The 24,353-nt window shown below is 48.6% G+C and overlaps 3 protein-coding genes across 6 annotated transcripts; 2 read left to right on the plus strand and 1 right to left on the minus strand.

Moving 5' to 3' along the window:
* Positions 1-445: 445 nt before the first annotated feature.
* On the minus strand, positions 446-9,098 carry pomgnt1 (protein O-linked mannose N-acetylglucosaminyltransferase 1 (beta 1,2-)). 3 transcript variants are annotated; one of them, XM_047049868.1, is made up of 21 exons: positions 9,008-9,098; positions 8,488-8,728; positions 8,257-8,359; positions 8,073-8,188; positions 7,753-7,818; positions 7,445-7,558; positions 7,079-7,196; positions 6,880-6,978; positions 6,264-6,391; positions 6,075-6,145; positions 5,889-5,964; positions 5,629-5,754; positions 4,645-4,703; positions 3,692-3,764; positions 3,266-3,394; positions 3,052-3,177; positions 2,901-2,965; positions 2,758-2,802; positions 2,375-2,510; positions 2,156-2,265; positions 446-2,027 (listed from the first exon to the last, which is right to left on the minus strand). In XM_047049868.1, the coding sequence occupies exons 2-21, from the start codon at positions 8,614-8,616 to the stop codon at positions 1,946-1,948; spliced, it is 1,971 nt and encodes a 656-aa protein (XP_046905824.1). In that variant the 5' UTR covers positions 8,617-8,728; positions 9,008-9,098; the 3' UTR covers positions 446-1,945. The 3 variants fall into 3 exon arrangements, with proteins under 3 accessions (XP_046905824.1, XP_046905825.1, XP_046905826.1); XM_047049869.1 differs by having other exon boundaries at positions 8,488-8,661; positions 8,779-9,090; XM_047049870.1 differs by having other exon boundaries at positions 8,488-8,661; positions 9,008-9,062.
* A 592-nt stretch (positions 9,099-9,690) lies between these two features.
* On the plus strand, positions 9,691-12,616 carry LOC124487325 (interferon-induced protein with tetratricopeptide repeats 2-like). 2 transcript variants are annotated; one of them, XR_006958360.1, is made up of 2 exons: positions 9,691-10,059; positions 10,543-10,632. XR_006958360.1 is itself a non-coding variant. In XM_047049571.1 (2 exons), exons 1-2 carry the CDS (start codon positions 10,051-10,053, stop codon positions 11,849-11,851), a joined length of 1,314 nt encoding a protein of 437 aa, XP_046905527.1. In that variant the 5' UTR covers positions 9,716-10,050; the 3' UTR covers positions 11,852-12,616. The 2 variants fall into 2 exon arrangements, 1 of the variants encoding a protein (XP_046905527.1); XM_047049571.1 differs by having other exon boundaries at positions 9,716-10,055; positions 10,543-12,616.
* A 1,891-nt stretch (positions 12,617-14,507) lies between these two features.
* hook1 (hook microtubule-tethering protein 1) lies at positions 14,508-23,306 on the plus strand. Its single transcript, XM_047049503.1, has 22 exons — positions 14,508-14,675; positions 15,594-15,679; positions 15,990-16,062; positions 16,203-16,253; positions 16,668-16,800; positions 16,913-16,980; positions 17,251-17,313; positions 17,470-17,553; positions 18,517-18,680; positions 18,778-18,918; positions 19,012-19,213; positions 19,295-19,405; positions 19,480-19,567; positions 19,701-19,761; positions 19,930-20,070; positions 20,386-20,473; positions 20,606-20,637; positions 20,751-20,833; positions 21,477-21,577; positions 21,846-21,947; positions 22,083-22,151; positions 22,450-23,306. The coding sequence occupies exons 1-22, from the start codon at positions 14,634-14,636 to the stop codon at positions 22,603-22,605; spliced, it is 2,139 nt and encodes a 712-aa protein (XP_046905459.1). The 5' UTR covers positions 14,508-14,633; the 3' UTR covers positions 22,606-23,306.
* The last annotated feature ends 1,047 nt before the right edge of the window (positions 23,307-24,353 follow it).

Consider the following 24,353-nt stretch of genomic DNA (forward strand, 5'->3'; position numbering starts at 1 on the left):
ACCGTTGGGTTTGCCTAACGCACTCCCCTGGGAAATCTAGCTCACGAACTAGAGACTTGTACAATTCACATGAGAAAATGACTACTGTACAGTAAAGGTGACTGTACCTGAATGATGCCAATTCCAAGTTATATTTGTTACATTTGTAAACACATTTTTGTGACCATTGAGATAACTTAAAAGATGGAATTACATGTAGAATTTAAGATTGCTTATGGCCACAAAAGACACCAGACACCATCTAAAAAACATTATCTTTATTCATCTCCATGAAAGGGTTAAAATATATAATACTTGTCAAAATGCATAACCTCAAGAGCCATTGTGAAATCTCACACCATCTTTGAAAAGCTATAAAGAAAAACACTGTTTTTGCCCCATATAGATTAAGATCCAGTTACTCTATTGAAAAGTTCAGTACATTGTACAGTACTTTGTACAGTAGTGTTTTGTGTTCCACAACTGACTGGGTTCAAAATAACTAGTGGTTTACACAGAAATTTAATATTACTAAGTTTTGAATCGACAGTACGGTACATAATAAAAAAACATGCATGAGCACACACAAAACATAAAAAAATCGACCAACCAACCATTGTTATAACTGCTTTGCAAACAGAGATCCAGGAATATCGAATCCTTAACCTGATGAAATGTAGTGTCACTGACACTGTAGTGACGCTGACACTGTAGTGACGCTGGCCACTGTAGTGACACTGGCCACTGTAGTGACACTGTAGGGACGCTGGCCACTGTAGTGACGATGGCCACTGTAGTGACGCTGACACTGTAGTGACGCTGACACTGTAGTGACGCTGACTCTGTAGTGACACTGTAGGGGCGCTGGCCACTGTAGTGACGCTGACACTGTAGTGACGCTGACACTGTAGTGACGCTGACACTGTAGTCACGCTGACACTGTAGTGACACTGACACTGTAGTGACACTGACACTGTAGTCACGCTGACACTGTAGTGACACTGTAGTGACGCTGACACTGTGGTGTTCAACATGCCCGCTCTTTATCTCTGAGACGTCATGTGCGTAACAGCACTAAACTGAGAACACTAGGGGGGTGTTTCAGTTAGGGAGTGTTTTGTACCATGGTCATGTGACCTGGAACCAACAGAACACCGCAAAATAATCCCCTCAAGAACAGACCAACGCCTCCTCAGTCGTTAATGCTGAAAAATAAGCGGACTCTTTTTCATCAAAAATATATATATGTATCTATATACACATTAGTATTATTTGATATCTGTAAACAATGTTAGGCTTCAAAAAGATGCACTTATCTGAGTGGATGAAAGCTCAAATCTCGGGACTAGGCGATGGCAGTTAAATAAATAGACTTCAGTTAAAAATGTATGTACAGGATGGACGAAGCACTCAGTAGTTCTAACACAAGCAGGTATGAAGTATGATGTTCCTGTGTGTCAGTTCAGGACGGCTAGAACATCATCCTTTCTTCATCCCCTCCCTCCTCTCGCTCCCTCCCTCCTCTCCTCTCCTCTCGTCTCTCTCTCTCCCTCCCTCGCCCCTTCCTTCCTTCCTTCACTTCGGCCAACCGTTGTCAGGGAGACACAGATCGGGTGTTTCACCCAGATCTCCCCCTTCCATCCATGCCTCTCTCCCTGCTATTGTCTGGAGAATAGCGTCCACAAGTGGACTGGCCCTGCAGCACTGGCCCTGCAGGTTGACATCTTCCTCCCGTGAAGCACAGGAAATGGCACGGGATCAGTAGTTCAGTGTTAAAAGAAGAAAACTAAAATACCACTACAAAAAAAAAAACTACAGATCCCAGAAGCATCTGCACCACTGCTCCACTATCCATCCAGGCGGTGGTGCCCCTTGGTGGTGGGAGGCGGGACGGACAGGGGCGTTTAAGGCTCGGCTGGAGGTCTGTTTCCGAGGGGGCAAGGTGTGGGGAGGAGGGCGGCTCCTTCTACATCTGGTCCACTGGGGCCCCTTCCTCTTTGGGTGGAGCCTCCAGGTGGATGGGAGTGATATGAGCTGGCTTCTTCACGCTGAGAACACAGAAAGAGAGAGAGAGAGGTTTGTAACTGTTTACACACTGAACTACGGGGGTGTGGGGGGAGGGGAAGAGGGGGGAGGAGGGGGGGAAGGGAGGGGAGGAGGGGGGAGGATTACTCACGAGTAGGGAGAGATGGGCACCGCCACTACCAGAACGTGGTTCCTCTTCCTGAACAGTCGCCACAGGCCGCTGTGGTACCCCCGCACATCCAGGTCCCACACGTGAAGGCACTGGAGACACAATCGAGCAACACCGGTTACCAAGACGTCGCCCCAACACCGGTTGCCGGGACGACGATCAATCCAGAAGGTTGAGAGAGGAGCGGCTTGTGGCGGTCACCTTGGCGAGCTGCGTCCAGGTGGAGATGTCCGTGTCCTGCCCCATCCTGATGTACATGACGTAGGTCCGCCCCTCGCCGTCCGGGATGAACGAGTCCTCACACGGGTCCTTGGTGTGGTCCAACACCTCCGCCTCCCTGGGGACGCCGTCAGAGCACACACACACACACACACAGACACACACACAGAAACACACACACACAGACACACACACACACACACACACAGAAACACACACACACACAGAAACACACACACACAGACACACACACACACACACAGAAACACACACCGACACACACACACGCAGAAACAGACAGGTCAGTAATCCAGTGTGCAGGACAGGGTTCAGTAGAGCTTTACAGACGAGGCGTTCTCACTCACTTGAACAGGTTCTGAATCTCCAGCTCGTACGCTTCCTTCTTCAAACTGTGGGAGCCAATCACACGATTCACCGCCTGTTAAACTCCTCCCACTCTGGCTTCACCTCAACGTTACAGAACGGCGGTTGGGCGCCGGCTACGTACCCGTCAACGTTCTTCAGCTGGACCTTGGGAACCGTGTTGAACTTGTGCTTCTTGAAGTAGACCTCCTGTAGGGAGAGAACACACATTAGAACGTCTGATCCCCCTCCTCCTGCTGCCTGGAAGAGGAGGAGGAGGGGTGGGGGGTACTTACGTGGAAGTATCCATTCATGTTGAGTCCGATGATGCCGAAGTGGTAAGAGCGAGACACGTCTGGAATCACACATTCCCTGTCTTTCCTCTGCTCTGGCATACGCATCCACATGTCCCAGTCCCACAGCTGCACGCACACACACACACACACACACACACAGGGTTAGCTTCACAGAGGGTGTTACAGGTACCTAGTACCCCCCCCCCACACAGACCTTCTCTGGCGTGGGCCACTTGGGCTCCAGCTCGTCCTTGTAGAGGCTCTTCTTGAGCACCCAGCCCAGGCCAGGCATGCTCTCCACCCTGTACAGCAGTGCTGGGTCCTCTGCTGTGTGCTCGTAGCCCTGGAACACACCACCCATGTGACCAGCCGCCATGACGACACCCTCACACACCCTCACACACACAAATATGGACGTGCTGGAGCAACAGGTCTGTTGTTGTATTTTGTTTTTGAGGTGTGTGTGAGGGAGAGGGTTGGGAAAGTGTGTGGGGCTGAGTGAGAGAGAGAGAGAGAGAGAGAGAGAGAGAGAGAGAGAGAGAGAGAGAGAGAGAGAGAGAGGGAGGGAGGGAGGGAGGGAGGGAGGGAGGGAGGGAGGGAGGGAGGGAGGGAGGGAGGGAGGGAGGGAGGGAAAGCAGACCTGATCGTTCCAGGCAGACACACAGTACAGGCTGTCATCCTCATCCAGCAGATGCACAGTCTGACTCAGAAAACTGAAAAACAACAACAACATCATCATCATGATGATGTCACCAGCAGGGCTTCAGTGCACACTTCCTGACTGTGGACTGTGGGCATTCTATGGCCTCATGTTCAGTTAAGTATCTATTGTCCAAAACATCAACAACTAGCTTCTTCGTGGAGAACCCAACCTTCTGGAACCAGATGATCAATAACAGAAATGTAAAAGGCTCAGTGTCAAAAATGATGCTCACTGACGCGAAATGGCACAAAGCTTAGTCAAGTCAAAAGGGACCAATGTTTCTAATCCATTTAAAGTGTTTCCTCTGTGAAAAAGAGATAGCGTTGGTTGTGAACAACTGATATGTTCAAGGCTGCAGCCAAACAAAGAGAGAGGGACTTCCAGAGCTTTCTACAGAGCAGGAAGTGTGTGTATTTGCTGCCTCCCTGTGGTCAGATCAATACTGCCAACACAAGATTTAGGTCACAAAAAATAGCAGTATTGTTGTAGCTTTAATTTTCTTTCTTTTTCCAGACGTACGCGAGATAGGCTATGCCTGAAAATGAACGTTGTTTTCCCTTCTCTCTCTCTCTCTCCTGTCTCTCTCTCTCCTGTCTCTCTCTCTCCTGTCTCTCTCTCTCCTGTCTCTCTCGCTCTTGTCTCTCTCCTGTCTCTCTCCTGTCTCTCTCCTGTCTCTCTCCTGTCTCTCTCTCTCCTGTCTCTCTCTCTCTCCTGTCTCTCTCTCTCTCCTGTCTCTCTCCTGTCTCTCTCCTGTCTCTCTCTCTCTCTCTCTCCTGTCTCTCCTGTCTCTCTCTCTCTCTCTCTCTCTCTCTCTCTCTCTCTCTCTCTCAATGACCCCATGTTTTAACCACCCTTCATTCCTTTCCATTAATCGGACGTCTTAGACCCACCTGAAGAAGTCAATAGAAACATCTAGATCTTCCTCCAGCACTATGGCATAGTTGGCATCCTAAAAACACAAGCACAGAGAGAGAGAGAGAGAGAGAGAGAGAGAGAGAGAGAGAGAGAGAGAGACAGAGAGAGAAAGAGAGAGAGAGAATGAGACACTTGTCTGTCTGCAGTGACTGGGCTGGTGTCTGTCTGCAGTGACTGGGCTGGTGTCTGTCTGCAGTGACTGGGCTGGTGTCTGTCTGCAGTGACTGGGCTCGTGTTTCTCTGTGCAGTGACTGGGCTGGTGTCTGTCTCTGCAGTGACTGGGCTGGTGTCTGTCTCTGCAGTGACTGGGCTGGTGTCTGTCTCTGCAGTGACTTGGCTGGTGTCTGTCTGCAGTGACTGGGCTGGGGTCTGTCTCTGCAGTGACTGGGCTGGGGTCTGTCTCTGCAGTGACTGGGCTGGTGTTTGTCTGCAGTGACTGGGCTGGTGTCTGTCTGCAGTGACTGGGCTCGTGTTTCTCTGTGCAGTGACTGGGCTGGTGTCTGTCTCTGCAGTGACTGGGCTGGTGTCTGTCTCTGCAGTGACTGGGCTGGTGTCTGTCTCTGCAGTGACTGGGCTGGTGTCTGTCTGCAGTGACTGGGCTGGTGTCTGTCTGCAGTGACTGGGATGGTGTCTGTCTGCAGTGACTGGGCTGGTGTCTGTCTCTGCAGTGACTGGGCTGGTGTCTGTCTGCAGTGACTGGGCTGGTGTCTGTCTGCAGTGACTGGGCTGGTGTCTGTCTCTGCAGTGACTGGGCTGGTGTCTGTCTGCAGTGACTGGGCTGGTGTCTGTCTCTGCAGTGACTGGGCTGGTGTCTGTCTGCAGTGTCTGGGCTGGTGTCTGTCTGCAGTGACTGGGCTGGTGTCTGTCTCTGCAGTGACTGGGCTGGTGTCTCTCTGCAGTGACTGGGCTAGTTTCTGTCTGCAGTGACTGGGCTGGTGTCTGTCTCTGCAGTGACTCACAGGGTGCAGGTTGAAGGTGGCCGTAAGGCTGGCTTTGTAGTGCTGGGACACCCGGGCATTCTTGATGCTAATGGGAGTGTGTTGGATCCCCTTCAGCCCAAACAGCTCCACAACGTCCATAGGCTCCTACACACACACACACACACACACACACACAGACAAGCTAGTTAAGACTGAATTCGAGAGAAGCACTGAACCCATGTTTAGAGAGAGAAGGGACTTGGAGGGAGAGGGGACTTGGGGGAGAGAGAAGGCTTCACCTCATAGTATCCATCGATGAAAACGGTTATCATCTGAGGGTTGACTCCGTGAGCCGACAGCAGAGACCTCAGCATCCTGCGCAAAGATAACACACGCTCAAGACAAACGCCGCTCCAACACAACCACATGCTTTTGGTTGCCACGGCGCCGGGTGAGAGGGAGCACTGTTCCGCCCCGGTCCTCACCTGTACAGGTAGTTGGGTCTGTTTCCTGCGATGACCGCCACGGGGACGTTCATCACGTTATTGACGGGCAGCTGGAGAGAAAAAACACATATATAAATACATATAGTCACACACACAATCCCATTCACACACACACACACACACACACACACACACAGGAGTAGCGGGCAGGGCAGGGCAGGTCCTCACCGGGTCAGGGTTGAACTGGATGGGCGCCGGGTCCTTACAGCTGCAGATGCTGCCGTAACCCTCTACTTTACTGCAGAAGATCTTCCGCCTTCGGTTCCTGTCTGTGTCAGCCCAGTGACACTCTGCCTCTGGGGGAGGGGGGTGGTGGAGGTAGGGGGTGGTGTAGGTAGGGGGTGGAGGAGGTGGGGGGTGGAGGAGAAGGTGGTGGAGGGGGTGACGGTGGGGGGGGGGGGGGGGGGGGTGGAGATGGGGGGTGGAGGTGGTGGAGTTCGTTACTAGGCAATAATGAAGTCCAACAGACCACGTGATCCTAAGGAGGAGAATACTTTTTCTGGTCCTTGTCTAATCTCTATTCAGGTCCAGACACGCCTTGTCCTTCTGGTATCTTTATTGACCATATCTTTGTATTTCATAGAACAGAAAGAAAGACTAATCAGCTGTAAACGTTTAGCAAGAAATACAGGAAACGAAGACAAACGGTCGATGACTGACCGCAGGAATACAGTAAGAACGATGTACTTCTGGGCCTCGGTTCTCTTCAATACTTCCTGTTGAAAGCGTTTTCTATTTGAAAGCGTCTGCTGAATAACATATGAATGTTGAGCATGTCAGGTACCTTCAGAGGCGGTTAGCTGCACCTCAGTCTTCAGCAGTACAGGGTCTCCCCATGTAGACAGAGCAGGAGACTTAGAATGCTTCTCACCATACACCTGACCTGAACACACACACACCTTGAATAAATAGTGTATGATGTCATGTGACTGTGTGACAGATAGTGAGACAGAGGATGCGCGTGTGTGTGTGTGTGTGTGTACCTCCTTTCTTCACCACCAGGGTCCAGGTGTCTCTCCAGCTGAGGTTGAGGGACACCTGACTCCCGAGTCCCTTCAGCAGGTTCTTGGCTGCTTCTTTCAGGTGGAACGTGCCCTCATCCTGCATGACACACACACACACAGTACACACAGACACAACACACAACACACACACAACACAAACCAACACACACACAACAACAAACCAACACACACACAAAACACACTTGTGTCAAGCCAACTGTCGTGCGCTTCAAAAAGAAAACACATTTAACAACATATGAGGTAGTGCTTGACGATGGGTGGACATGTGAGGTCTTCTGGTGATGGGTTGCTAGGAGACAGACGATGGGTTGCTAGGAGACAGACCTTGATGGTGAAGATGAGGACCCTGCCTCTGGTCACCATGTTGAGGAACAGGATCATGGCTTCGTCCTCGTGAGGAGAGTACGTGTCGAAGATCCTCTTGGCCATCACGTGTCCCTACGACGACAACAACCAAACTGACAAGAGACCGGAGTAGGAGAGTTTCTAAGAAGCACTCTGCCCCATACCCACACAACACAAACGTGGTCGGGCGTGGCTCATGTTCAAGTAGGGGTACGTCACCACATCGGGCGGATTCACCATTGTTGACGTTTAAAGTTTTGGGTAAGTGTTTCTGCGAGGTGGCTTACGGTGGCCTGGTTGAGGACGATGACATGAATCCCCCGACCCTGCTCACGCATGTCATCCTCCAGGACCTGCAGGACGGGAGAGACGCTTCAACACTGCCCGTACCCTCCAACACCAGTTAACAACACAACAAGACTTGTCTCCACAGACCGGTGTTTCTCAAATGGGGAGTACAAGTACTCCTAGGGGAAAATCATGAAAATGTGGGTATAAATGCCTATATATATTATATAACTACAGGTATAGGGATTACTAGGATTCAGAAATCAGGGAAAAGGGAGGTACCGAAGCCAGAACAGGGTGAGAACCAATTGCCACTCACTGTGGTTCCGTCTACGGCCACGTAGACCTTGGAGCGGCTGGAGTAGACCTCGATGTCCAGGGCCTTGCGTCCGCTAGCCGGCCTCCGAGGGGTCTCCATGTTGGGAAGGACATCCTCTGTAAAGGGAACTGTTTATGCTCCGATCCAGACTAATGATGGAACTTTGTTAGGAGAAATTACTCACCATACTCCTGTGCTGCCTCCTCCTCATTTGCTACCCTCCTTGTGTCTAAAATAAGTTTAATGTTGACGATTACTGTGACCAGCAGAAACAGAACAGCTCCAGCCTGCAGAGCAGAGAAAGATCAGTTCGACGTTGCATGCCACTAAAACGAACATGTGTCAATAGATACTATGTTTGGGCTTTGAGCTTAAACTAACTGCATCAGCCTTTGACAAATATGTTTGCTCACACCTGGCAGAATCGGCGGATGGCTCTCTTGTTAGTGAGTTTGTATTTCCAGGTGAGGTACAGGCTCCGTTGCTGGCGGGGAATGAAAGGTTTCGCTCGGGGATTTGGAGTCCAGGTGTCCATCCCGGACATTAGCGAGACACGGGTAACCCTCCCCACCTCCCGGTGCACAGCACGCTAGTATAAGGCATGCACCGTCCCCTCAATAACACCAGATACTCATTTACAGTCAAATTGTCATAATCTGTAAATAAATAAGAATGCAACCAAATTTGAGTCCAAGACAATGCTTACGTAGCGCTAGCTCGATCAAGGAGATTACCGTCCTGGGTTATATTTAACAGCTAACTAGCTAGCTCTAACTAACGTTTTTCTTGCTAGTTTGGAAGGCCATGCAAGAATGAGCACTCGCTAGCTAATGATGTAAACCTTACGTGAGGGTTCTACCGGTTGGATGTTATTAAACGTTGTCTAACCATAAAATATGGAATATGACTGGCAATGGTCATGGTTTGTGTGCTACCTTCCTTGCAGCCTTCGGCTACAGCTGGAGCCCACTGTTTTGCTGCTACGAGATGTTTCGGTGCTTCATGGAATTTCCGGCGCAAAAAGGCTACGTAATGGTGGGTGGGTGGGTGTAAAAACGTGTCGACTCCTTGTGTCATTTCCCAAGTACTTGGGGCAAATCTCAATTGTCTGTTCAACTCCATCGGTTCATTCGTTTCGTTTTTCTCCTCACACAAGCAGTTACAGGTCTTTAAGATTAAGAAGCGTTCCATTATTTTGTATGTATATTTTTTAGAACGTTTGGTTCTTTAACCACCCGCAACACCAGTAAAGGCGAAAATCAAAAACATTCTATGGTAATTGGACCAGGTTAAATAGGCTACAATTTTTTTGACAAGTTAATTAAATTATCTATATTAGAGGAAATTATGGGGGCAATTTCGCCCCTCTCTAAGTGATATCAGCGACAAAATTATACTTCTTAGGGGCAGTTTTACCCTTTGCCCTCTGACGCTGGGGTTATCACTTGATCCAGGTCAGACAGATCTTCCAGGGCCACCCCCAAGTCGCCAGAGTGTAGTTTATGAGAGAGAGAGAGAGAGAGAGAGAGAGAGAGAGAGAGAGAGAGAGAGAGAGAGAGAGAGAGAGAGACAGGGAGAGAGAGAGACAGGGAGAGAGACAGAGAGAGAGACAGGGAGAGAGACCGTGAGAGAGACAGGGAGAGAGACAGGGAAGCACATGTTTACTTTTTTTTTCTTGCAGATGAATGACACACTGGACGTGTAGAAGTTCTGTGTAAATCCGCCCCTGGCGGGCAGCTATGGGTAGATCTATTACAAGCCACACACAAGACAGGGAAATCGAAACTGAGGCAGGAAGACTTCTGTCTGTTTCGTTGCTCAAGAAAGGGTTGGGTTTAAGGACGGACAAAATACAAAGGCTAAACTCTGACTCAAAGTCCTGATTACATCTCCATCAACATATAATGCCACGCACTCAATGAAACTCAGTCAGACATTCTAGCACCAGCAAGATATCGAAACAGACAACTGCCTAACTATGAGATAAGTACGTTTCACTACTATGTAAGGGATAATGGCCGGGTTTCCCAGATCCGTTAAGAAGCTCTTAACGCTAAGAGCGTCTTAGGAACGTTCTAAGGGCGCTCTAGAACGCTCTTAAAACGTTGTTAAGAAGATCGTAGTGTTAAGAGCTTCTTAACGAATCTGGGAAACCCGGACAATGTAAGAACGCCTGTCATTATCTGGAATATAAACCCCTTGCAAGGGCGTAGCCAGAGAAATATTTTGGGGTAGGCCTAGAAAAATATGGACAGGCATCTTTTAATTTTTTTTACTTATTTACTTTGCGATGTGCACCCGGTGGTTGGTTGGTTCGGAAATTCAGGTTGCTCAAAATCAAACAGTAAAATTCAGATCCCAAAAATGTTGATCTTGATGTTTTTTGTTTACATTGAAATAAATTCATATTTGAATATTAAGTATTCAATGCCTTCCATAGTTGATATTTCTAAATTGTCTTTCCAACCAGCACTCCTGAGACAGCCTTGAAATTGAAACTGGAAAAGCTGGAATGCCACTTCACGTGGGGAGTAACCTGCAGCCTGTCAAAACTGAATAGTCTCAGAGATCACCTGGAAGACATCAAGACTGACGAGGGGTACACCTGGCTGGGTCACATCTACAACCTCCTGGGTTTCATACGCTACAGACAGGGCTGTACTGATTCTGCCGTCCAGTATCTCAGAAAGGCAGGGGAGGCCTTTCTCCAAATCAACAACACGGTCTCAGAAGAGGGTCCATGGCTGTTGGTCAACTATGGAAACCTAGCCTGGATGAACTTCCATCTGAACAACATGAAGGAGAGTCAGGACTACCTGGAGAAGGTGGAGGCTGTGATGAGGGATCACCCCCCTCCGTCCCAGGAGGATCCACTGCACCCTGAGGTGTACGCAGAGAAAGCCTGGACTCTCATGAAGTTTGGCGAGGACAAAATGGCAACGGCAATAAAATGCTTCCAGAAGGCAATTGCAATGGAACCTGATAGAAAGGAATGGCAGACAAGCCACGTTTTAGCCCTCGACCTGGTTCACGACAGGTGCACTCCAGAGATGGAAGCTGAGATTTTGGAGAAACTTAAAAGGGCTAAGGAAGTTGATCAGGAGAATACATACCTTGCTGCCGTTTACTTACTAAGACTGGCTAAGAGTCAGAAAGTCAGTCCGGATGAGATACGAGCGCTAGCTGGGAGGATTTTGTGTAGGCCTTGCGGTGCTTACAGTGGTCTTAGGCCCTTACTAAGAGTCTTCAGAATTTGCTTAACACAGGACGAAGCTATAGACCTGGTACAGGAGGCCCTTGACAGAAATCCAGATGATCGCTACTTGAAAGACAGGCTTGCGACATCTTACAGGTGGAAAGTCCTTTCAAGGGATGACATCCATTGTAGTAAGAGTGTCATTGAAAGAAGCATCAGTCTGTTCCAGGAAGTGATCGCTCTTTACCCAGAATCCTGCCTGAAGGCCAAGTTGGACCTTGCATCTATCTATGCTAAGTCAGGACGTGATGGAGCTGATGAGATATACGAGGAGTTACTGGACAGACGTGACCTAGGGCCTGCTGAGTTACAAATGCTGCACAACCCCTACGCCCAGTACCTGCATTATCATGTCCGTAGCCCAGACAGATCTATAAATCATCACATGGAGGTTGTAAAAATACAAAATCAAAGCAATTATCGGAGCAAAAGTGTCAAGATTTTGAGTCAAATTGTGAAACGAAAACAAAACAGGTCTGCAGAAATGCAAGACTTTTTGAAGAGAAATTCAGCCACGCAGTGAGGGATGAGGAGGAGGTCTCAAGTGTGCTCACCTACAAGAACTTTCAAAACCATTATTCAGACAGATGTTAAATCTGACCAGTGATCTTTTTCATAATTTTGTTCCATTAAAAAAAGTGAATTTGTGTATTTTTGATGATTAAAAACGTAACTGAGTCAAATAGAGAGAAATATGCCTATCTATTAATTATGTTTCTTGTATCATTGATAAGCTGTCATTATACTGTTTTCTTATGCCTGCATAGCCATAAGTTAGTTCTTTGTAAGGTGCGACTAGAAAAGGCCTGTGACACTAGTGTAGGTCAGAGGTCACAATGTTTCCTAGTCTATAATGCCATGCAACTTTGAATGAGGAAAATATAAGGAGCGACAAGGCCATTTACACGAGCCATATCAAAAGACCTAAACAAAAGCTATCTAGCATACAGTGTCCTTTTTTCTGTGCCTGTGAAGGCTATGCTAATCATCTTTTATCCTCCCATATTGTGATACCATATACTCCCTTGATTTCCTGTATTGATTGTCCAGTCTTCTGTGATACTCATCTTGAGTGTGTCAGACACCTGCATCTTACATATGTAATAAATACGTAGATTTTGTCTTTAACTTGTCTTAACTATTCCCTTCATTGACTTGGTACTTTCAGAGCAATTGGGTATTATCTAATACATATTACTTACATTAACTTTCAAGAACACTATTCAGATGTTTCATTTGACCAGTGATGTTCATTATTTTCTTCCATAAAAAAAAAAAGTTAATTTATGTATTTCTGATGATTAAAAACATAAGTGAGACCCTTAATGATGCGTTCTAATTATTTACAAGTTCTTTATTTATATAAATGTAAGACAAACCTTTTTTTTTATATAAATTAAAAGCCTTTCACAAGGCTTCAAAATAAATCACTAATTTACTCATTGCTGTGATCAGAATCAGAATTGGTGTTTATTCGCCATGAAAGTTTGCACAGACAAGGATTTACTCTGGCAGGAGAGCCTACCTAGGCAGCCATTTTCTGCGCCAGTGACATTCTGTCATTAACCAACACATACGAATGAAAGCTATAAAACTTTTGAGGCAGCGATTTTCGACATTCAGTCCTTCAAACTCTCACCTTTCTGGGGATTCGGAGTGGCTGCGATGCCTGTGACTTCTGTGATGGCCTGGTGCAAAACAGAAAAAGTTCCAACATACGGTGCAAACACCACCCCTTTATGTGAACGCGCACGTCTCTAGATTGGACAGATCTGGGTTGAGTTAGAGTTGATAACCGCCGTTGTGGTACCGCCTATCGTGATTGCGATTGTTAGGCTTCGTGTAGCCAGGTAACTGAGGGTGGTTCCAGGGCATGTTGATCTTGATTCGTAGTACAGGCCCCAGGTCCTTGTGTACAATCTAGTATGTAATCTAAGGGGCAGTGGTTCTCAATCTAGTATGTAATCTAAGGGGCAGTGGTTCTCAATCCTGGTCCTCAAGTACCCCCTGTCCTGCATGTTCTAGATGTTTCCCTGCTCCAACACACCTGATTCAAATGCATGTTTGTTACCAGGCTTGTCCTCTACCTCTCTCCCTCTGTAGCCCTATTTTGGGGGGCTGGAGCCCCCCCAAAGGTTTCATTAGCCCCCCAAAATATGTAATTTTATTTATTATATATATTTTTTTCTTTCATATTTTAAATCTAAATATGTTAATTTATCTTCCTAAAACCCACGAGAGGACACTTTAAAAGGATATTTTGAAAATGTTCTTCTGAGGGAACATGCCCCCAGACCCCCCTAGTTTGCTGGGTCACAGGAAAAATTATAGGTTTTATCTAGGGGCTTAACCCCCCCAAAAGTGGGAACCTAGATTTGCCCCTGTAGCTCCTTAGCCTCTTTGTAGCGGGCAAGCATCTTCCTCCCTTCCTCAGCTGCTGAGTCTGAGACGGAGATTTAGAGGGAAGGAGGGCTGGGAGGCCTGCTGGTGATACAGGCCCACCTTGAACGGATCCTTCCTCTCCATCTTCCCCTTCTCAAGCTCTCGCGTTTTTTCCTAAAATGATCACAGCAAATGTATGGTCAGATCCACATAGATTTTTTATATCAAATAAAACTGAAGAAGTTCATATAAAAATCTTACATAAATCTTTCCCTTGCAACGCCTTCTTAAATACAGTTAAAACAGTTATTTCGCCGATGTGCTGTTTTTACCCATGTCAAGATGAGTCCATTCTTCATCTTTTTTGTAGATGCACATTTCACGGAAAATCTGGAATGATGTTTCAACACAAATATTTACATGCCACAACAAATTTATACAGATATCTGAATAAATAATCTTGTTTCCGAACTCTAATAGAGGCCATCTACTAATAAGTCTGAATACTGTTGTAGTAACCGTAGCCCATTCTCTTATGAACCACAGCAAACTGCAAACCACGGAATAGAATATTGTCCAACACAAAGAGAATATTGTCCAACACCGAGGAAAGGACTCATACAAACTGCTTGACGTGCTCTTCATGTTTCAGAGCTTCATTCATTATGTGTTTATTTCTGTTAAAAGGTGCAAGCTCTTCAGCAGTTCCGTATCTCAGAAATCAAATTTGCCGCCAAGAACTTCCGGGACCTAGTTTGTACCTGCTCACGTGATGTCCAAGCGTTTTGAACTTCCGTTGACGCAACTCTACATGCCGCTTCCCTCCCCATCCTCTCCCCCTCCTTCTTGTCCTCCTTCTCTCCCCTCCTCTGGTTGAAAGGTGTACTATCCGGAAATACTAGGATAAATCTAAAGGAACAGAAATGGATGATACAACGGCGTTGTGTGAGAGCCTTATCATATGGGTGAGTTTTGGTGTTGGTGTTATCGAAGTGTACTGCCGTGTTTCTGCTTCATTGCCGTTATCGGTGACGGGTAACCGACCCGTGCACCTGTCGCAGGTAGTGTGAGACAGCGAGTATCTTACCAGGAAACGATGAAGCTTGATGGTGTAAACAAACCCCTTCTATCATAATATTCTATTTGATCAAATTTCTGTTATAATATCGTCTATGCACCATTAGGAAGTATCACAAATGTGATGAATAAGTGTGCATAACGAATGTTTAAGGGTAAGCGTTATGTTACAAGTTAATTCTAGACATAAACAAAGACGTAAACTGCCCTCAATGCAAATGATCCTCGTCCGATTTAGACCGCTAATCTCATTATCCAGGAGATATTTGTGGAATATCGCGGCTGCGATCTTTGTTGTCCAATCAAATGTTATCTTGACACACAGCAGGCAAGGTATTTTATCGTAACCTTCCATATTCCTTCGGGAAGAAAATTAAATGAACTCACGTTTCTTACTGTACGTGCACCTGTTATGTCAGAGTCTCAGCACATTCCCGGAAAGTTCAGGACCGGGAAGTGTCTCACCTGCATGATACTGAGTAATAAAGCAAGAGTCTTAAACCGGTAGTTTGAAGATACGGCCTTAGAGAAGAGTCTTCACGATGACCCTGAACGAGGCAGTTGAACAGTCGTTACTGACAGTTCACCTGACACTGTCTAAAAACGTTGAATTATTCAGCTCAGGGTAGTATATCTGTACCTGCTGCTGCCTCTGTAGTAAGTGTGATGTTTTGGCAATATTCATACAGACCTCCACATCAGATTGTGTGTGTGTGTGTGTGCGCGTGTGCGTGTGTGTGTGTGTGTGTGTGTGTGTGTGTGTGTGTGTGTGTGTGTGTGTGTGCGTGTGCGTGTCTGTGCTGTAGTTGCAGACCTTCAACACATCAGCACCATGCAGGACAACAGAGGAGCTCACCAGTGGAGCAGCCATGTCCCAGGCTTTGCATCAGATGTAGGTCCTCTCTCTCTCTCTCTCTCTCTCTCTCTGTCTCTGTCTCTGTCTCTGTCTCTGTCTCTGTCTCTGTCTCTGTCTCTGTCTCTATCTCTGTCTCTGTGTCTGTCTGTCTCTCTCTCTCTCTCTGTCTCCCATCCACACACACAATTCATCCTTGGTCTATCATTAACCTTAGTATCCGTAATCTGCAGTCCCTGGCTGAACGTCTCCTAACACAGTTTGAAGCTGGACTATGAACTGACAGAGAGCAAGACACTGAGCATGACTCGGCTAACACACACATGTGGTGTGTGTGTGTATCTTTCAGAGACCCAGCCTGGTTCACTGAGGCCTGGCTTAGTCGCATCAGAGAAGATGTGGGAGACAACTGGAGACTGAAGGTAAACATGTGTGTGTGTCTGACCATGTGTGTGTGTCTGACCGTGTGTGTGTGTCTGACCGTGTGTGTGTGATTGACTGTGTTTGTGCATGCCTGTCCTCTTCCTCAGCCTAAAATGATGTAATCCTGCTTCTGTTCCAGATGAACAACCTGAAGAAGATCCTGCAGATGATTCTGGACTACTACAGCGAGGTAAGAGGAGCTGGAGGTTCTCTAAGATGGCTGGGTCTGAGGTTCTAACCCCGGGTCCTCTCTGGGTGAGGTTCTAACCCCAGGTTCTCTCTGGGTGAGGTTCTAAACCCGGGTTCTCTCTGGGTGAGGTTCTAACCCCGGGTTCTCTCCGGGTGAGGTTCTAACCCCGGGTTCTCTCCGGGTGAGGTTCTAACCCCGGGTTCTCCCTGGGTGAGGTTCTAACCCCGGGTTCTCTCTGGGTGAGGTTCTAACCCCGGGTCCTCTCTGGGTGAGGTTCTAACCCCGGGTTCTCTCTGGGTGAGGTTCTAACCCCGGGTTCTCTCTGGGTGAGGTTCTAACCCTGGGTCCTCTCTGGGTGAGGTTCTAACCCTGGGTTCTCTCAGGGTGAGGTTCTAACCCTGGGTTCTCTGGCAGGTTCTGGTGCAGGAGATGGCAGAGTTCCCCCTGCCAGACCTGGCCCAGGTAGCGGAGCATGGCCACGTTAGCCAGCTGGGACGCCTGCTGCAGCTCATACTGGGCTGTGCTGTCAACTGTGAACGCAAGCAAGGTACACACACACGCACACACACACACACACACACTGGACAGCCATGTTAGATTTGCAAAACAAAGTTGTTAAAAACTAAGCTATTAATGTGTGTGTGTGTGTGACCTCTCAGAGTACATCCAGGTCATCATGACCCTAGAAGAATCTGTGCAGCACGTTGTCATGACAGCCATCCAGGAGGTGAGGCTGTGTGTGTGGAGGGAGGGGATTATTACTATAGAGCTGGTTGATATTCTGGCCTGAATGAATATTCTCTCTGTCTCTTTCTCTCCCAATCTCTGTCTCTCTCTGTCTGTATCTCTCTCTGTCTTTCCCTCCCTCCCCTCTCTGTCTCTCTCTCTCTCTGTCTGTCTGTATCTCTCTCTGTCTCTCCCTCCCTCCCCTCTCTGTCTCTCTCTGTCTGTCTGTATCTCTCTCTGTCTCTCCCTCCCTCCCCTCTCTGGTCCCCAGCTGATGAGGAAGGACTCCCTGGTCCAGTTTGGATCCCAGCCCCCTGGAGACCTGGAGCTGCAGGTATGTGGTGATGTCACACTGATGTCATCCTGCTAGCACACCTGTTACACTTCCTGTTGACTTCCTGTCCCTCCAGCTGGTGTTGGTGTTAACTTCCTGTTGACTTCCTGTCCCTCCTGCTGGTAACTTCCTGTTGACTTCCTGTCCCCCCTCCAGCTGAAGACAGCCCAGGAGGAGCTGGTTGAGATCGGAGCAGAGAAGGAGGAGCTTGCTCAGCGCTGCCAGGAGCTGGATGTGCAGGTAAGAACCAAGAAGCTTCTAATCCTGTCTGCTCTCTCTCTCTCTCTCTCTCTCTCTCTCTCTCTCTCTCTCTCTCTCTCTCTCTCTCTCTCTCTCTCTCTCTCTCTCTCTCTCTCTCTCTCTCTCTCTCTCTCTCTCTCTCTCTCTCTCTCTCTCTCTCTCTCTCTCTCTCTCTCTCTCTCTCTCTCTCTCTCTCTCTCTCTCTCTCTCTCTCTCTCTCTCTCTCTCTCTCTCTCTCTCTCTCTCTCTCTCTCTCTCTCTCTCTCGTGATGCCAGCTCTATTGTGTGGAGCTGCTGTAGCAGAAGACCAGTAGACAGCCTGAACACAGCACAGCCCTGACGCACACACTCCCACTCCCGTGGGCAGGACGACCCAGCCTGCTGGCTCAGTCCTGATGCTGTGTTCAACTGGACTTTCGACAGATTGAGTTAAATCCCCATTTGTGGTCTGCGTGGTCCTGGGAAGGTAAGTCCAAGATGGCCGCCCGGCCGGCCGGCCTGACTAACGCTCTGGGCTGGCTGACTAACACAGCTAACACAGGAGCTGCAGAGACGCTTAAACTCCTAACAGAAACACCCAGAGTTCCTGCTCTTGTGTTGTAAAGGTTACCTGTGTTGTAAAGGTTACCTGGGATTGTAAAGGTTACATGGGATTGTAATGTTTTACCTGGGATTTACACGGTTTGTAAATTGTATGTGGGATTGTAAAATAACTTTGGGTTTGTATAGTTAAAAGTTGACCTGTGTTGTACGTAAAGTTTTAAGGGTATCTTGGTTTGAATAGGAACAGCTGTGTGGATGTGTAAAGCATGTTTAACCACAGTGGGCGAGGTGACTCTAACCAGTCTTCCTGCTGCAGGACTGGAGCCATGCGCACCCCCTCCTCCCGCCACTAGAGGCACTGTGAACTTTGACCTCAGAGGGAACATATTATGGAAGTGTCAACGTTCTGATCCTGGTCAGGTGACGGTGCTGCAGGAGGAGCGGAACAGCCTATTGGCCGAGAACGACGTTCTGAGGGACAGAGCCAATCAGCTGGACTCGTTTGATGGGTCCGGCACCCCCTCCGGCAAGAAGCACTCCCAGCTGCAGATTCAGCTGGATACTTTGCAGGAGGAGAACTTCAGGTGTGTGTGTGTCTCTGTAGGTTTGAAACTAGTACCAAGTGGGTATGCGTGTGTCTTCAGGTTTGATGTAGGACTAACTGTGTGTGTGTGTGTGCAGGCTGGAGGCAGCGAAGGATGACTACCGTATCCATTGTCAAGAGCTGGAGAGGCAGCTGGTGGAGACCCAGCAGCGTAACAATGAGCTGACCAGCCTGGCGGAGGAGTCCAGGGCACTGAAGGACGAACTGGACATCCTTAGGTGTGTGTGTGTTCCTAACCTTCCAGGAAGTGTGTATATGTGCTCTTCACTCTCCTAAACTAGTGGTGTGTGTGTGTGTGTGTGTGTGTGTAGGAGCTGCTCTGACCGGGCGGTGCAGCTGGAGGCGAGCGTCGAGTCGTATAGGAGGAAGCTGGAGGAGGTGGGTGACCTGAGGAGACAGGTGAAGCTGCTGGAGGAGAGGAACCACAGCTACATGCTCAACACCATCAGCCTGGAGGAGGAGCTGCGCAAGGCCAACGCTGCCCGCACACAGCTGGAGACCTACAAGAGACAGGTACACACACACACACACCCAGACATGCACACATACACACACACACACCTGGGCAGGTGTTGAGTGGGATTGTGTCAGCAGGTCCAGGAGCTCCACAGGAAGCTGTCAGAGGAGTCGCGGCGAGCAGACAACCTAGTGTACGACATGAAGAAGTTTGAGGAGAGACACGACGCCTTGAACAAGGAGAAAGAGGTACTGATGCACTGAAAGTGTGTGTGTGTGTGTGTGTGTAGCTGGTCTGACCCTCTGTTTCCTGACATCACCAGCGCATCATGGTGGAGAGAGACTCCCTGAAGGAGACCAATGAGGAGCTGCATTGCTCCCAGATGCAGAAGGACCAGCTTCTGCAAGCAGGTATCTGATTGGCCCACCAGAGTTTCAGTCAGGCTGAACTTTGACCTTGAACATTTGAACTTTGACATGTTATGGTATTAACATGGCAGTATTTAGTGATCCTATGGACGTTGTTGTTTCATCTGTCCCACAGGGATGTTTTCTGCTGGTAGTCATGACAACCTGGCTTCTGAGATGCTGCCTACTGAATACAGGTAAAACACTCCCCCCTCTCTCACACACACACACACACTCCTCTCTACCCTCTCTCACACACACACACCCTCCTCTCCCCAAGCGAGAGCGTGTGTATAGAGAACAGGTGTGTTACTGCTCCAGAGCAGCTGTGTGGCGCCCCCTGGTGAGCAGGAGTGTGTTTGCAGGGAGAAGTTGCTCCGCCTGCAGCATGAGAACAAGATGCTGCGCGTGCAGCAGGAGCCGCAGGAGGGAGAGAGGATCGCGGCTCTGCAGGAGCAGCTGGAGGACGCCCACAGAAGCCGCTGCAAGCTGGACACTGACAACAGGTACACGCCTCACCTGCCTGGTGAACTGGATCACCTTGTTCACATTTATTATGGAAAAATGCACTTTCAATAAAACGTTAGATTTGCTGGCTTCCCAACAGTGGAGACAAGTACACTAGAGAATACAAGATTAAAATGTACTTCCTGTGTGTAAGGTGATGTACTTCCTGTGTGCGAGGTGATGTACTTCCTGTGTGTGAGGTGATGTACTTCCTGTGTGTGAGGTGATGTACTTCCTGTGTATGAGGTGATGTACTTCCTGTGTGTGAGGTGATGTACTTCCTGTGTGTAAGGTGATGTACTTCCTGTGTGCAGGCTGAGTCAGGAATGTATCAGGGAGCTGCAGCAGGAGGTGGAGGACCTCCAGAAGGCCCTGCAGGATCAGGGAGCCAAATCTGAAGATGTGAGTCAAAACAAACGCACCATTTCACCACCGTTTCCATGCACAGACGACCTCTTAAACTGTAGCGTTAATAAACCCTGTGTGTTTTGGATGGGGTTTTTCATATTGGATTCTATTTTTCTTCTTTTCCAGTCTAACTTGAAGAGGAAGCTGGATGCCCACATGTAAGTAGACCGATGATGTCACCCAGGCTCGCACCATTAGATTCATCTAACAGCACTTCCAATCCAAAATGACCTTCAAAATAATAGCGTGTGTGCGCGCGTGTGTGGGTCAGGGTGCAGCTGAACGAGGCTCAGGATGAGATCTTGAAGAAGAAGGAGCTTCTAGACGACCTGCAGCCTGACAACACACGCACCTGTGAGTACTAGCAACCACAACACACACGCACCTGGGAGTCCTAGCAACCACAACACACACGCACCTGTGAGTCCTAGCAACCACAACACACGCACCTGTGAGTCGTAGCAACCACAACACACACACACCTGGGAGTCCTAGCAACCACAACACACACGCACCTGTGAGTCCTAGCAACCACAACACACACGCACCTGTGAGTCCTAGCAACCACAACACACACACACCTGGGAGTCTTAGCAACCACAACACATACGCACCTGTGAGTCCTAGCAACCACAACACACGCACCTGTGAGTCCTAGCAACCACAACACACACGCACCTGTGAGTCCTAGCAACCACAACACACGCACCTGTGAGTCCTAGCAACCACAACACACACACACCTGTGAGTCCTAGCAACCACAACACACACACGCACCTGTGAGTCTTAGCAACCACAACACACGCACCTGTGAGTCCTAGCAACCACAACACACACACACCTGTGAGTCCTAGCAACCACAACACACACACGCACCTGTGAGTCCTAGCAACCACAACACATGCACCTGTGAGTCCTAGCAACCACAACACACACACGCACCTGTGAGTCCTAGCAACCACAACACGACTGACTGTGACTGTGTGTGTGTGTCCAGCTGTCCGTGTGGATGAGCTGACTGCAGCGTTGAGGAAGAAGGATGAGGACATGAGAGCTATGGAGGACAGGTACAAGACCTACCTGGAGAAAGCTCGCAACGTAAGACCCTCACACACTCACACACACTCACTCACTCACACACACACACACACAGCGGTGTGTCCAGACATTTTTGATAGGGGTGGCACCAGGGGTGGCCCGCCTCTGACTGGGCATATAGCCAATCATATATTGGGGTGGCCAATCAGATTTCAGGGGTGGCCCGTGCCACCCTAGGCCACCCCCTGGACACGCCCCTGCACACACACTCTCACACACTTACATGTCCTCCCTGACGGAGCGCTGACCTCTGACCCCCGACCTCCAGGTGATCCGGGCCCTGGACCCCAAGCTGAACCCTGCCACGGCTGAGATCATGGCCCTGAAAACCCAGCTGGCAGAGAGAGACCACAGGGTCCTTACACTGGAGGTCTGTCTGTCTGTCTGTGACGGCCTGTCTCCCTGTGTGTGTGTGTGTGTGTGTGTGTGTGACAGCCTGTCTCCCTGTGTGTGTGTGTGTGTGTGTGTGTGTGTGTGTGACGGCCTGTCTTCCTGTGTTTGGCAGCGTGAGTGCGAGCAGGCCAAGCTGAGAGAGTACGAAGAGAAGCTGATAGTGACGGCCTGGTACAACAAGGTAGGACGAGCTGCACACACCTGGAGCAGGGTCTTCTACTGGTTTCACTCCTCCCTCCATACTTATCTCTTCTCTCCTCTTTCCTCCTCCCCTTCCCTCCTTATCTCTTCTCTCCTCTGTCCTCCTCCCTCCTTATCTCTTCTCTCCTCTTTCCTCCTCCCCTTCCCTCCCCTTATCTCTTCTCTCCTCTTTCCTCCTCCCCCCCTACTTATCTCCTTCTCTCCTCTTTCCTCCTCCTCCCCCCTCCTTATCTCTTCTTTCGTCCTCCCTCCTCTCTTCTCTCTCTCCCCCCCCCCAGAGCCTGAACTTCCAGAAGCTGGCCATCGAAGGTCGCTTGGCGGGCCGCGCCTCCCTGGCCCCGCCCAGCCAGTCCTTCCTGTCCCAGCAGCGTCAGGTGTCCAGCGCTCAGCGACGCGCTGGCTCCATCAGCGTTCCGGCCGCCACCTCCCAATAGGACACGCCTCCTCCGCACAGCCATCCTCCTGCCGGTCGCCACGCAGACAGAACACCAGCCCAGCCGTGTCCGTGGGGATGGAGCACCAGCCCAGGCGTCTCCGTGGAGATAGAACACCAGCCCAGGCGTCTCCGTGGAGATAGAACACCAGCTCAGGCGTCTCCCTGGAGATAGAACACCATCACAAGAACGCAAACTAGTCACGCCCTTGCCCCTCCTCTAAGAGAGCACTCAAGTGACCTTAAGCACACAATCTGTCTACACTTGAGCTAGTGGACTCTCTAGGACTAGTGGACTGTCTACGACTAGTGGACTCTACGACTAGTGGACTTTAGGACTATTGGACTTTAGGACTAGTGGACTCTCTAGGGTTGGTCCTCCTGAAAAGATTATGAACTAGACAGTAAACCTCATGTCCTCCCTGACCACACTGAGTGTACCTCTATGACTGACTCAGGGGGACCACTTCTCAGTTTGCTGGGACTCTGATCAAAGGATGCTGGGATGTGGGGCTCCTGTCTGGCAGGAGAACTGAGAGATCCTACTGTGAACTTTCACCCAGGGGACACGTCCACTGTTAGAATAGACAACACAGAACACTATACACCCAGAAGTCTTAAATCTTTAATTTTCTTGTTAAGAATGAATAAATGAGTACATTTCTGTTTTCAGAAAGGTGTGTTTGTTTGTATGTTGGAGGAGCAGGGGGGGGGAGCAGGAGGGGGTTGGGTATGAGCGGGGGGGGGTATTTAAATGCAGATATGTGGTGGAGCGGTGAGGGTAGAGGTCATGGTTCTGCCTAAGTCTGGTGACTGCCGCTCAGAGGAGGTTGTGGTGGTTGAAGATGCTGTTGTGTTAAAGATATCGTGAATTTAACGAAAGGTTCAAAGTATAAAATCTATAAATGTTTGTTTGATTTAGGGTCATTGGAAACTGTGCATGTTGGATTATTTAGTCATGAAAATTTGTTATTTTGGGGGTGGGTATATGGCAACTTGAAACAGCTATAATGTATGGAAGCAAATCAATAGTGAAATTTAACCACCACCGAATGTATTGGTTTGGAATTCACTTTTTAAAAAATGTAAATATGAATTCCTTTCAATGTAAACAAATAAATTCATCTGATCCAGTTCAGATTTATTATTTTTCAAACTTCAGATATTGAAATAGAACACAATTCAGACTGCTTCGAATGGTGAAATTCAGATCCCAAAATTTTGAGCTGAAAAAATTAGAGCTGGAAATTTGAGTTCTGAAAATTTGACGCCAAAATGTTTTCATCGCAAAAATTAGAGCCCAAAAGATTTGAGGACCAAAAATGTGAAAATATTATCTTGTTCCAGTCCATGGTTATCCAATTCGCTCGGTGGCGCTGTCAGATGAAACGAGGGGGCCTAGAACTGCGGTCCTCAAAACTGCAGTTTTCCAGCTCTGTAAGTCCTTGCTACTCGTTTGGACCGGTGTACCGAAACCGATGAACTATCTCAAACTGAACAGGGGTCGCTGTTCCAATATCCTGTTCTGTAAACTCAGACAAGGATAAGTTATTTGCCTGCTTTGTACTTTCTAAACTGTTGGCTGACAGGCTGGCCATTTGTCTTGCCAGTGTAAACAAAGTGCTTGTTGTGTAAGTCATGGCATGTGGAAAAAGCTGTGACTCTTTGTTGAACTGTTGGGGGAATGTCTGTTTCTTTTGACAGAGGAGATTATAAACGTTTCATGAGCTACAGAACTGAACTTTATCC

This window comes from Hypomesus transpacificus, chromosome 26, assembly GCF_021917145.1.
Source record: "Hypomesus transpacificus isolate Combined female chromosome 26, fHypTra1, whole genome shotgun sequence".
In the NCBI taxonomy this organism is placed as follows: Eukaryota; Metazoa; Chordata; class Actinopteri; order Osmeriformes; family Osmeridae; genus Hypomesus; species Hypomesus transpacificus.

Excerpts from the sequence above, each read along its gene's own strand:
- hook1 (XM_047049503.1), top strand. The coding sequence starts at position 14,634 with ATGGATGATACAACGGCGTTGTGTGAGAGCCTTATCATATGG. Across the intron at positions 16,801-16,912 it reads CAACTGTGAACGCAAGCAAG|AGTACATCCAGGTCATCATG; the intron begins GTACACACACAC and ends GTGACCTCTCAG. Across the intron at positions 20,638-20,750 it reads AGGAAGCTGGATGCCCACAT|GGTGCAGCTGAACGAGGCTC; the intron begins GTAAGTAGACCG and ends TGTGTGGGTCAG.
- pomgnt1 (XM_047049868.1), bottom strand. The coding sequence starts at position 8,616 with ATGTCCGGGATGGACACCTGGACTCCAAATCCCCGAGCGAAACCTTTC. Across the intron at positions 8,189-8,256 it reads GGAGGCAGCACAGGAGTATG|AGGATGTCCTTCCCAACATG; the intron begins GTGAGTAATTTC and ends TTCCCTTTACAG. Across the intron at positions 6,392-6,879 it reads GCAGCTAACCGCCTCTGAAG|AGGCAGAGTGTCACTGGGCT; the intron begins GTACCTGACATG and ends CCCCTCCCCCAG.